General features: G+C 38.4%; 1 protein-coding gene across 1 annotated transcript in view; it reads left to right on the top strand.

The window, feature by feature from the left end:
* ATP8B4 (ATPase phospholipid transporting 8B4 (putative)) overlaps nt 1–12,121 on the top strand; it is a 203,625-nt gene that overhangs the window by 182,223 nt on the left and 9,281 nt on the right. The window contains exons 24-25 of the mRNA XM_011355090.2: nt 4,969–5,052; nt 7,802–8,047. Coding sequence (XP_011353392.1) covers nt 4,969–5,052; nt 7,802–8,047 — 330 coding nt within the window. The remainder of the gene's footprint in view (nt 1–4,968; nt 5,053–7,801; nt 8,048–12,121) is intronic.

The raw sequence follows: 12,121 nt of genomic DNA, 5'->3' as shown, positions 1-12,121 counted from the left end.
TATTCTAATTTTCTATCGATTTCATTAAATTAGTAGTTTATTATAAAAATAAATATCTATTGTTAGTTGTAGCAATAAAAATTATATTTTCATTAAAAAGTATAACTAGTGAAAAAATATACCTTTTAATTTACGCATTAAACACACAATTTGAAGCTTGGATCCTTGCACGCTTCTCCCTCTTTACACCCTTCTTTCCCTCCCCCCCTCCCTTCCTTCCTTCCATAATAAAGGTGCTCAGCTATTGAGCACTAACTGTTAGTCAGATGCTGCTGTACTGATATCTACTCATTTTATTGAATACTCACAGCCTCCCTTGAATCCCCATTTTATAGCTAAGGAGCCTAAGGCTCCGTGAAATTGAGTGTCTTACTCAAAGACACCCAGTTCTGTCTTCTGACTCTAACACCTTTACCCTTAAGAAATCAGCTTCCTTTCCTTGATCACTTACCACATACCCATGTGCCAGGCACTGAGTTGGGTTCTTGGGTCCGTACAGACGACTAAGTTATATAACCTGCTCCCAAGGAGCTTGCAGTCTAGTGCTGGCGGCCCTGGTAACTGGCACATAAATAAGTGTAAGTTGACAATTATGAAGCAGTGAGTGTGGAGTGTCATGGAACTACCAAAGAGTTGCTGGAACCCAACCCTGGAGGGTGGGAGTGGGCAGGGCTCAGAAAGACTTCCTGGAAGATCTGGCCCTGAGCTGACTCTTTAAAGATCAATCATACTGAAGCAGGTAAAGAGTAATGGGGTAGGCATCCCTGCCAAGGTGACAATAGGAGGGAAGTCATAGAAGTGAAGAATGACTTGGGCAGGAACACAAGCCATCTGGCTTGGTTAAATCAGTGTGATTTGGGGATTAATTTTATGTGGGATGTTGGAGAGAGGGGGAAATGTAAGATTTCTGACTTGGGTTCTGAGAAGGACGTGGCGGTGTCAGAAAGGATTAAAGGGAACATGGAGGTGGGTGTGGTTAGGGAGGTGTGAGAACAAGTTCAGGTCTGGACATACTGAGTTTGGCGAGCCTGTGGCACATTCTCAAGGAAATGTCTAGTAGCACGTTAAATATGTAACATTTATAAAAAGTTCTAATTAATTCAACAAATACTTATAGAGCACCTACCACTGGCTAGACACTGCTGTAAGCATCAGGGTTGTAGATGTGAAAAAAAGTCTCTGTTCCCTGGAGATTATCTTCTAGTAAAATGAAGACAGATAATAAAGAAGGAAATCAGTAACATCATTTCATAATTGTTATTAAGAAAGAATTGGGTAATGTAAAAGGTCTCATTGAGAAGGTAACATTGGAACTGGAGCATTTAGAAGGAAACTTTCACATGAAAGCACTGAGGTTAAAGTATCAAGCGGAAGGCATAGCAAGTGCAAATGTCCTGAGGTAGGAATGAGCCTGGTAAGTAAGAGAAAGACAAGCAGTGAAACTGAAGCTCAGGGAGTGAGAGAGAGTGTGTAGTGAGGTAAAGTTGAAGAGGTAGGCAGGCATGGGGTCAGGAAGGGCCTCAGGACATGGTGAAGAGTCTGGATTTCATTCCAGGTAAGATGGGAAGCTGTTGGAGGATTTTAACCTGGGGAGATGCTAATGACAAAAACCAGCACATGAAATTGCATTTATTGTACACTCTCAACTACATAAAACAAGAAGGGGGAAAAGGCTTTTAAGGAAACTTGCCAAATGATACCACTGATAGAGAGTTCGTTTCATGCAGTATTCACTGTTATGAATGCTGAGGTCAGAGTACCAGGGCTGGAACTTGGTCATGACACTTGCTAGGCCAGCAGTTCTCAAACTTTCTGATCTCCAGACCATATCCATCAATATTTATCACATTAGAAATTAAAATGGAGCAAAAATTTAAGTTTATTTACTAATTCATTAAAAAATAATGAACCCAGGATGTTTAATTAAATGATATATTTTAATGAAAAAAAAAAGGCTGTATTTTCCACAACAAAAAATAAGTAAGTGAGAAGAATGTAATTTTTTATACTTAATCTCTTATTATTTGTCAGAATAGGGGGCAGTTGGGATCTCATATTTGATTCTGCAATCAGCTGGTTGTGTTATTGCAAGTCGTATACATTTATGTGAGAATGAGAGCGAAGAGGGCAAATAAACAACTTCTTTGTATCATCGAGAAAAATAGTTTTGACACTGTGGATCCTCTAAAGTTTCCCTGGACCACACTTTGAAAATCTTTGTGTTCAGTGTGTGACATTGAGCAATCTCCTAAACTTGGTGGGCCTCAGTTTCCCCATTTATAATTTGAGGTTTGTTAATAGTACTGACCTCATAAGGTTGTGAAGATTTCATGAGTCAATATATGTAAAGCCCTTAAACTAGTGCCTGATACATAGTAGGTGCTCAGTAAATATCAGCTAATTTTCTTTTTCTTGTGATAATGAGTCACAGTAAAAACGCTTTCGAGAAATTGCAAAAACTCATTTAAGTTTTCTTCTCACTGCCCTTCATTTCCTCTTTTGCTTCAGTAGTGAAATGAGGCCTCAAATCTGAGTGCCAACTTGCAAATTCCGCTGTCAGACAACTGTAGGTTTTATTGCTAGCCAGTTTGCTATGATGGTGGCACTTTATACCAGACCATCAGCTACTTACAGTTTAGCATGTCATGATTTCTCAGATTCTTTCCTTCTTCCTAATGCATCATCTCTTCTCAAAGAGCGGGAGTTGGGTGGTAGATGAGGTGAAGAAAGAATAAGTGATTTGACAGTACCAGACTCTGCCTGGGGCTACAAGACTTCGGTTTAATTGCTTTCCCCACCTTATATTTTCCAAACTGCAATTATGAAATGAATTGATATATTCGAGGAGTGGAAGTCAGACGCCATCACCAAATAGTTGAAGATTTGTGTCAGCTACAGCTTTCTCTCTCCCTCTCTTTTATTTATGTATTTATGTATGTATATATGTATGTATGTATGTATGGATGGATGGATGGATGGATGGATGGATGGATGGATGGATGGATTGGATTGGGGTGAGTGAAATTCTCAATTTTGGCCTCACAGTGGAAATTACTTTGGAAAAATTTTAAGACTACTGATGCCTGGAGCATCCCATCCCCAAAGATACTGATTTAATTGGCCTGGGGTATGGCATGGACACCAGGATTTTTAAATCCTCCCAGTGTCCAAAGTGTTTCTGGGCTATGACTAAAAAAGATCACATGTTTTCTTTTTCATTGTAAAATAAAATACAAAAAAAAGTATCCAATACATAGATGTCAGCTTAACAAATTGAAAAAGAAGCACCCACGTAGACTGTGATCCAGTTCAAGAGACAGAATATTGCCAAACTCCCAGAAGCTCCCCTTACCTGTTCTCAGTCATACCCTTTTTCTAACTCTGGAGGTAACTGTTATCCTGACATTTTATAATCACTTTGTTGCTTTGTCTTTTAATTTTATCATATGAGTGTGAATCCCTAAACAACAGAATAGATTGGCACATTTTTTAACTTTATTGAAATCGAATCATACTTTTTTGTCTGGCCATTTTTTTGGTCACCATTATGTATACTTTTGATTCATTCATGTTTTGGATATAGCTGTAGTTTCTTTCTTTTCATTATTCTATAGTATTCCATTATATGAATATAGTACTACAATGTCTTTATCCATTCCATGCCTGATAGATGTTTTGGTTGTTTCTGGTTTGAAGCTATTATAACCAGTGCTGTAATGAGATTTTCATAGGTCTCCTGATACATGATGGCAGACATTCCGAACTCATATATCTAGGAGTAGAGTTGCTGAATACATTCACTCATAAGAAGGAAGAAAGAGACCAAGCTGCAGTTCTGATGGACTCATAGGGTAGACAGGTGCTGGTATCTGGAACCTGTTCAAAACTCTGCTCTAGGCTGGGACCCGAGAGGGTCGCATACCAACCCTTGTTGCATGCAACATTTTCTCCAATGTCACTTCTCAGTGAGACCCTCTCCAATCACCTTATTACAATTACAGTCCTCTCACATTTCCTATTCTCCTTTGCTTTCTAACTCACTCACCCCACATATACATTTCCTGCCAACATTAGAATGCAAATGTTATGAGGAATTTTTATCTGAATGATCATGTTGAATCACCATTGCTTACAACCTAGTACCTGGCACAAAGTGGTTTATTGTTATTAATTGAAAAAAATGAGTGAATGAATGTATGATATCAGAGTGGTAGAACAGATTTTGGTTAGAAGCTAGAAACCTAGGTTTTAATTTTTGCCTTTGCCTGTACTAAGCACTGTAACTCTGAAAGATTCGGTTTCTACATCTCTATCTACTCATTAACAAAATGGGGATATAATACCTGTTTTATATGCCTCATTGACTTTTAGTGAGGCTCATGGAAGGAAGTACTATATATAGGTATGAGGGAATATTTTTATTGTCTTACTTGTTTATACTCAATATCTTGAGTAGGTAGCTCCATGCACACCTTGTTTTAAACCATTCCCAAGAAAAAGTTTTCCATTTGAACACAAAGTAGAGCTGACAGGTTAATTTCTACATCTGCCTTTGAAGATTTTAGTGGATCGTTCGCATATTACTTAGGTTAGATCCCTGGACTCATTATAAGACATTGAAAACCTGAAGAATGAAATAACAACCCACCACAAGGGTCTAGGGCCTCATATGTGTCCAGCGTTGTGTTAGGTGTTCCATATATGTGATCTCCTTTTATCCCCACTGCAACTCTGCAGGGAGAGTATGACTTCGTTTTAAGATGAAGAAATGCAACTTCAGAGAGATCTAGTATTCTACTAAGGCAGCAGAGATTATAAGAGACAGAGCCTGGGGGAGAGCCCAAGTCTGACTCTAAAACTGAACACCTGCCAACCTCAGGGAATTGGGGTATTTAATCCAAGAGCCAACAGGTGAATATTCTCACTCCTATGGATGGTATTTCTCATGGATGTGTTATTTCTTTTCAGACTGTCTATGACCAGTGGTTCATTACCCTTTTTAACATTGTCTACACATCACTGCCTGTTTTAGCCATGGGGATTTTTGACCAGGTATGTGTTTTTCTCTATCTTTACAACTTATTTTGCTCTGTTGATGCCATTTAGTTGCTTCTAACTTCTAAGTGGAAGACACAAGTCATGGTTAGAGTCTTAGGAGTGCAGTTGTTTTAATAGGTTCTGCATGGATCAAAAACCCTTCCAGATCCCCTACTGCCCCCAAAGTATTCTCTGATTAAAGTTTGGCTACTTTCCTCCTAGAGATTCATACCCCACATTATTGTACTTCAGGCTCTGAGACATCTCACAGGAAATTGTCTTTTTAACTTTATTTTAGCTTAGCATTTCCCAAACTCATGTGACTTTTACTTATCTATTTTTTATATATCACTTATATTATATATGTGCCTTGTGGTACACACTGGGAAGTGCCTTATTAGCCTCCGCGAGTGTAGAGAACCACAAATGATAGAAAATCATGGAAGTACGTTGGAGTGCAGAGAGCTAGCATCTGCAGTGAGACTTCCTTGGCCAGCACAGCCAAGAACAGGAATTACAGGCCAGCAGAGCACCCTCCCGAGAGGAAGACACGAGTCCTTCAGCCATAGAGAGAAAGGGTGCAATCATCTTTTGTTTAGCTCGACATGCTTGAGAGGAGAGAAGGGAGGGAATCAATTATAAAAAATGGTGGCTCCTTGGCACACTCAGAGCCTTGGAAGGTATTTCCTGGAAGAGGAAAAAAGTCTGACTGCCCATGGGGAAGTCAAGGCTAGCCAGAGGACTTTCCATGGCACAATTAGAGTGTATTATTTAAAAAAATTTTTTTGAAGTATTTTTAAGGAGACCAGATTTTCTCCAGGCTGTTGTTAGACCCCTTCGTTAGGCTTCATTTTCTGGCCCAAAGCCATCGATTGCAAAATCTTCACATTATGAGCTCACTCCAATCCCCCATTCTGTGGCTTGGTAGTCAGTTGTAAGGCTCTCTTTTCATATGTAAAAAAGGCAGTTTGTGAATGGCATATTTTATGGAATTCTGCACAAAATAATAGACTCCTTAGATGTAAAGGATTGAAGCATGTTTATTTCCAAGTGCCCATGTTGACAAGTGTTTCTTTTCTTGGTGCTTTGTATCTTCCCAGAATATGGAATAAAATAGTAAAAATAAAGCACTTTCTGAGAAAGGATGATTATTGTGCAATTTGAAAAAAATATAAGGCACCTATTGCCATCCAGTTTGAGTGCCCGCTTCTCTCCTTTCCTACTTTGTCATCTTTGGTCCTTAAACTGATCCATCACGGGATCATGGAATGCTATGCCGGAAGCACCTCAGCAATCACCTGTAGATCACTCATTTTATAAGGAGAAAGCCAACGCTCAGAGATTCAATTCACTGCCCTAAAGCCATACAGTCAATAAGTTATAGAACTCAGCCTAGCACCAGGCCACTTGACTGAGGTTGCTATGCTATTACTATTGTTTTTACCATCATTATTTTATTTGTAGCAGCATCTGTTATTTATCACTTATGGTGTGGCAAGAACTCTGCTGAATACGTACTCATTTAATCTGAGTGGTCCTATGAGGGAGGTGCTATTGTTAGCAGTTCTGGAAATGAGGAAACTGAGGCTCAGACAGGTTCAGAAACAGGTACAAGACCATACACCTGCTAAGCTGCAGAGATGGAGTCTGAACTCAGGATTGCCAGGTTTCAAAGCCCGTGCACATAACCCCACCGGTCACTGGACTGGGGAAAAAAGCACCTAACAGATCTCAAAACAGGACTTCTGAAGTGAATATATACTGATATAGTCCCAGTGTTCTTCATGGGACCCATTTGGCAAGACTCAGACCACCCCCTCCTCCCCCGCCCCAAGCAGGAAGGGGAACTTGATCTACCCTAGAGTTCATGCCTGTGTCCCTTCCTCTTCAGCTGTCTCTCCTCCATCTATAGGCCTCTCGTGTCCCCAGGGGTCAGTCCTTGCCATCCTTTTTGGTTTTGGCATTTGACTTTGGTGCTTACAGTATGGTCATCAGCATTACTTTGGAGGTGGTTGGAAATGCAGAGTCTCAGGCCCTACCCCGGACCTATTGAATCGTAATCTGTTCCCCAGGTGATTTGTGAGCACATTAAGTTTGAGAGGCACTGTTTTAGTTTCTCCCAGGACCCCTCTTGGGTCCAAATATATTGCTTTTTCATTCTCTCAAAATTCTTTGCTCTGATCACCTGGTAACTGCCATTGAAATCTTCACTGGGTAGAACACTCAACTCTTTAGGTTCAGCTCCCTTCCCAAACGGAATCCCACATGCAATTTCCCCCCTTTTCCTATTCTTTTCCTCCTGCTCACTCTCACCCCAAAGTTAAGAACTCTGATTGGCCAATTCCAACTCTTCAGCTCTCTGCTGCCATTACCTGGTCACTATCACTCACTGCTTTGGCAATTAACCCCTGTGGGCTCATTGATTGCACTGTGATGTACTAGAATTTTGGGAGCACGACTGCCGCCGCAGTAGAGTATGAGAAAGAAACTTCAATTTGAAGCCAAATATCTGGGTGCAAGTCAAGTTCTGGTTCTGCTATAAGAGCTGTGTAACCTCTTATGAATCTCTCTCGGAGACTCAAGCTCCTCCGTTATGAAATAGGGATCATTTTAGTATCCTCTGGGTTATTATGGGAATGAAAACAAGATAAGTAGTGCATGTGAGGGCACTCTTAGACATGCACTTGCTATTTCTAGAGAAAGGGAGATCAGGGCCTCTCTGACTTCTCAAGCCTCCCCCACTGAAGCAACACTCTGTTGACAGGATGTGAGTGACCAGAACAGCATGGACTATCCCCAACTCTACAAACCTGGACAGCTGAATCTACTTTTTAACAAGCGTAAATTTTTCATCTGCATGGCACATGGGATCTACACCTCCTCAGCTCTTTTCTTCATCCCCTATGGGGCCTTTTACAGCGTGGCTGGAGAAGATGGGCAGCACATTGCTGACTACCAGTCTTTTGCAGTTACCATGGCCACATCTTTGGTCATTGTGGTCAGTGTGCAGGTAAACCTGTTGGTGAAAACATCTTAACTTAATAGCTTTTAAAATGATTTCATTGTTGACTGATTTTGTTTACTTAGTGGGGGAAAAAACCCTAAAGGAATGCTGGAGTTTTCTTTTCAACTACATGTTTTGAGACGGATGTTCTATGAACCTATCTTGGTAATCATTTCAGAATATATGTAAATCAAATCATCATGCTGTGTGCCTTAAATTTATGTAGTGATAGCAACTATTTTTCAATAAAACTAAAAAAGAAAGAAAGAGAGAGAGAGAGAGAGAGAGAGAGAGAGAAAGAAAAGCAAGCAAGCAAACGAGAAGCTTTAACAAAAATTACCAGATGTGGAGAATCAGCATTAGGTGTCTATGAACTCCAGTTAGTAGAAACCTCACAATGAATCACTTCTTGGGGCTGAGCATTGTATGTAAAAAAATACGATTACACTACTACTTAATTCTGGTGTTTGTGGAAGAAAACTTTTCCACTTGTAACAGAAAGAAAAACTTTCTCATGATTTCTATAAGACTTAATAATTTCTAGGTTTTAAAGTGAGTTCTAGGTTTTAAAGTGAGATCTAAAGTTTATTTGGCAATTTCTTGGAATTATTCAAGAGGTTCAATGTTTTATCTGTGGCACCTCTGAATCTCAAGTTCAGAGAAGCTCTTCTGGCGGGAATGATATTTGATGTTCTGTTGATCTGCCTGCACTAGGCATCTTGAGTTGTGTTTCTACTTCCTTTTTAATGCAAATGGTGAACAATACTACTGGATATGGAGTTAAGAGTTCACAAAAGCTTTCTGACCCATTAAAATCTGTAGCTCTGGGTAAGTACAGCAAGCAATGTGACTTCTGCTTTTTTTTTTTTTTTTTTAAGGGACAAGTATCAATCAAGGGCCTAATTTTTATAGTTTGAATTGCCTTTGATCAGTCATTTTTCTATCCTATAAACAATCTCTTTTATAAATCTTAGCTGCTCATATCCAACAAAGGATTTCATTAAACCCAGACTTTCCCTTCATGACTCAAATGGATGGATTAAATGTAAACATACCACTTTTAAAGGGCATCTCTGCCTTTCCTTGGCCCATCTAAGTGTGTATCATTAAATCCATACCAAAGCATCTAACACTTGACTTCTTGGGAGTTCAAAATTCAGACTCAGACAGGTAGCCTCCAAAAGCAGAACCAGACTTCTTCACTCAAAAAGGAGTTCTCCTTGTTTGTTTCACAACTAAATAAAGCATGCTGATACTTTGTGAACCTTCTAAGCCTAGTTCAGTTCTGCAGCAGAGGAGATCATGGAGTGACTTAGAAGCATCTGACATAGCTAAGGCATTCATCAAGAGAGGTTATTACCAGGAGGTCTATATCACCTCACAATAAATTTTTGCTACATCTTTTCTTATAGGTCTTGCCAGTACATTGGGCACTACTTCTGTTTTGTTTTGTCGCCGTTTGTTTTTTAACACCGAGCAAACACTGTGTATACTCTTATAGTTCCAGCCCAGGGAATTGGGTAACCTACTCCTTGTCATGAGGGCACATTTCCAGTCTTCTGGATCCTCCTTCCAGTGGCAGTGGCAGTTGTGGGATGTATAGGGACATCTTTTTAGTGCTAACAGCTTATTCACCTCCAGATCAGGCCTATTACTTGATGCTCTAAAAGATTATTTGAAAGGTAGTAACAGATAAAGGGCCAATATTTGAAAAAAAAAAAAAAAAGCAAAGGGAAACTATTTTTCAAACTGTCCTTAACATTATCTGTTATATAAGTGAGGGGAAAAAATTTACCTGGAAAATTCGTGGTAGATATGACAGGCTTTGTATGTTTTTAGTGAAACTAATTTTCATGATTAACTCTACAATTTTTGGTTAACTTTATCTTTTTATTTAAAAAAAATCTGTTGGTATTCTTGCAGATCTTTTTCTCTTTTTCATTTTGCAAACCTCTAATTTATTTTCTTACATGCTATCACAGCAATGCCAATGCTATGTTTATATATTAACTTTAGATTTAGGAGCTGTTTCCTCCATAAAGCACACAGTTCTTACTACGGTTGGATGTTACACTTACATTTCTCCTTTTTCCATAAGATGCAAGATCATAGAAACAATTTTATCTTAAAAACATTGTTTATTCACAAAAAAATCACAGAATTTTGCATTCTGTAATTTTGAGTTTTTTAAAATAAATTATTCAAAATTTCTTACCTTGATTATCAAAAGGAAAAGAGGGAAAAGAGAGGCAAACATGGCCCACTTGCTTCTTTCTGGGCTTCTGGTTTTTAGAGTAATGATAGCAGCTCACATTAATTGAACATTTACTATGTAAATGAATTATTACTGAGATAATTCCATTATCTCATTTACTCCTCTTCACAGTCTTCTGAAACATAGGTACTATTACTATAGATGAAAAAATAGACTTGTTACAGTTCAAGTCACATGGAAAGTGGCAGGCCACGATTTAAACAGATTTGATCTCAGACCCCCAAATCCAAAGCCAGGTGGACCTTTTTTATAAAGACAACTGGAAGCTATGGTCCTCTGCAAATATACAGCAGTTACAGGGAACCCATGGTCCGCTTTTTTCTCCTATGAGGGGATACCTAGGACACCAGTACCACCCTTGAATAAAATGGGAGAGAAACTCTGTAAATAGATGATAAACACACAGATCCTCTTTCAACATCAAAATTTCAACTTGAGGAATATATTGATTCTTAAATCCTGTGATTTTAGTCCAACATTTATTTTTATTTCTAGGAAGCCCTAAAAATGTCTGCTTTATCACAGAATTCTCAAACCTTAGTGTGTCTTAGTTTATAACCATGAAAGCTCAGCAATTTTGGCTTTAATCAGAAACTGCTGTCCTTAATATATAGAAAAATAGGTTTCAGGGGTTTTGTGAATAAGTTCACTTTGACAGTGGCATCAATATCCTTTCCTCGCTGTCTAAGCTTGACTTGTCATTGTGATAACAATCCCCATGACATTTCCATAGAGACTATTTCATGGTCTATAAATGCAGTAATAAATCTTATGTATGTGTCCTGCTGATGCTATAGGCCAAACTTCAGCAGTCTCAATTTTTGTTAATATCAGGGTGTTTTTTTTTTCTTCAGTTATTTGAATTATAAAATGCTCCTTTTAACATTTTAAACAATATAGAAATGTTTAAAATAAAATAAACCATCTTCCTTTCCTTTCCTATACTACCTGGTTAACTACTATTATGATTACCATAGCTTAATCCTTCCATAATTTTTTCTTCGCTTTGAGACACATACACATGTATTCAAGAGAAAGGGATCATAGCTATGCATATTATTCTGTAATATGCTTTTCTCATCTAATGAGATATTCTTGACAGCTTTCCGGATCAACACATTCAGATTATCTTAGTCTTTTTAAGAGCTTCACAGACTTCCATAATATGGATATATAATCACTTATTCATCTATCCTATATTGATAGATGTTCAGGATGTTTCTTTTTACTTTCTTTTTTTTGTCTTCTTGTTATTGAAGCAATGCTGCCACACATCTACTTGTACATGTATTTTATGTACTGTCAGATAAGTTCCTAGAAATAAAATTTCTGAAGTCAGAACTCCTAACTTTTTCCAATCTGATGGAGAAAAATGGTATTTTTTTCATTGCTGTGTCAGAGAGTACATACTTTTAGATTTCATAAATATTGTCATATTAATTTCCAAAATATCTTTGGTTATAGACAACAGAGACTTCTTTAGTTTAAATTTTAAAAACTTTGTTAAAAGCTACTAGTAACTTAAAAATCTTCAGAAGAGCTAATGAAACACGGAGAGCCACAGCAAGGAATAGCCACTAGAAGCAGCACCCAACTACGTGGGGCTGCATGGTTGTAGTGAAAACACTACCTTACCACCTCTTACAACTTGGCTTTGATCACACTGGATGATAGGTCAGCCGCAGAAGTCAAAGAATCATCACGTCTATCACAAGGCTTGTCAAATGCTGAGAGAAGTGTATTAATGTTTTCCACTGTGAATATGATTCTTATTAAGCTCTCCTATGTTTCTTGGAGATTTTACC

This window comes from Pteropus vampyrus, unplaced genomic scaffold (genome assembly GCF_000151845.1).
Source record: "Pteropus vampyrus isolate Shadow unplaced genomic scaffold, Pvam_2.0 Scaffold19, whole genome shotgun sequence".
In the NCBI taxonomy this organism is placed as follows: domain Eukaryota; kingdom Metazoa; phylum Chordata; class Mammalia; order Chiroptera; family Pteropodidae; genus Pteropus; species Pteropus vampyrus.
This window is presented reverse-complemented; position numbering and strand designations above follow the sequence as displayed.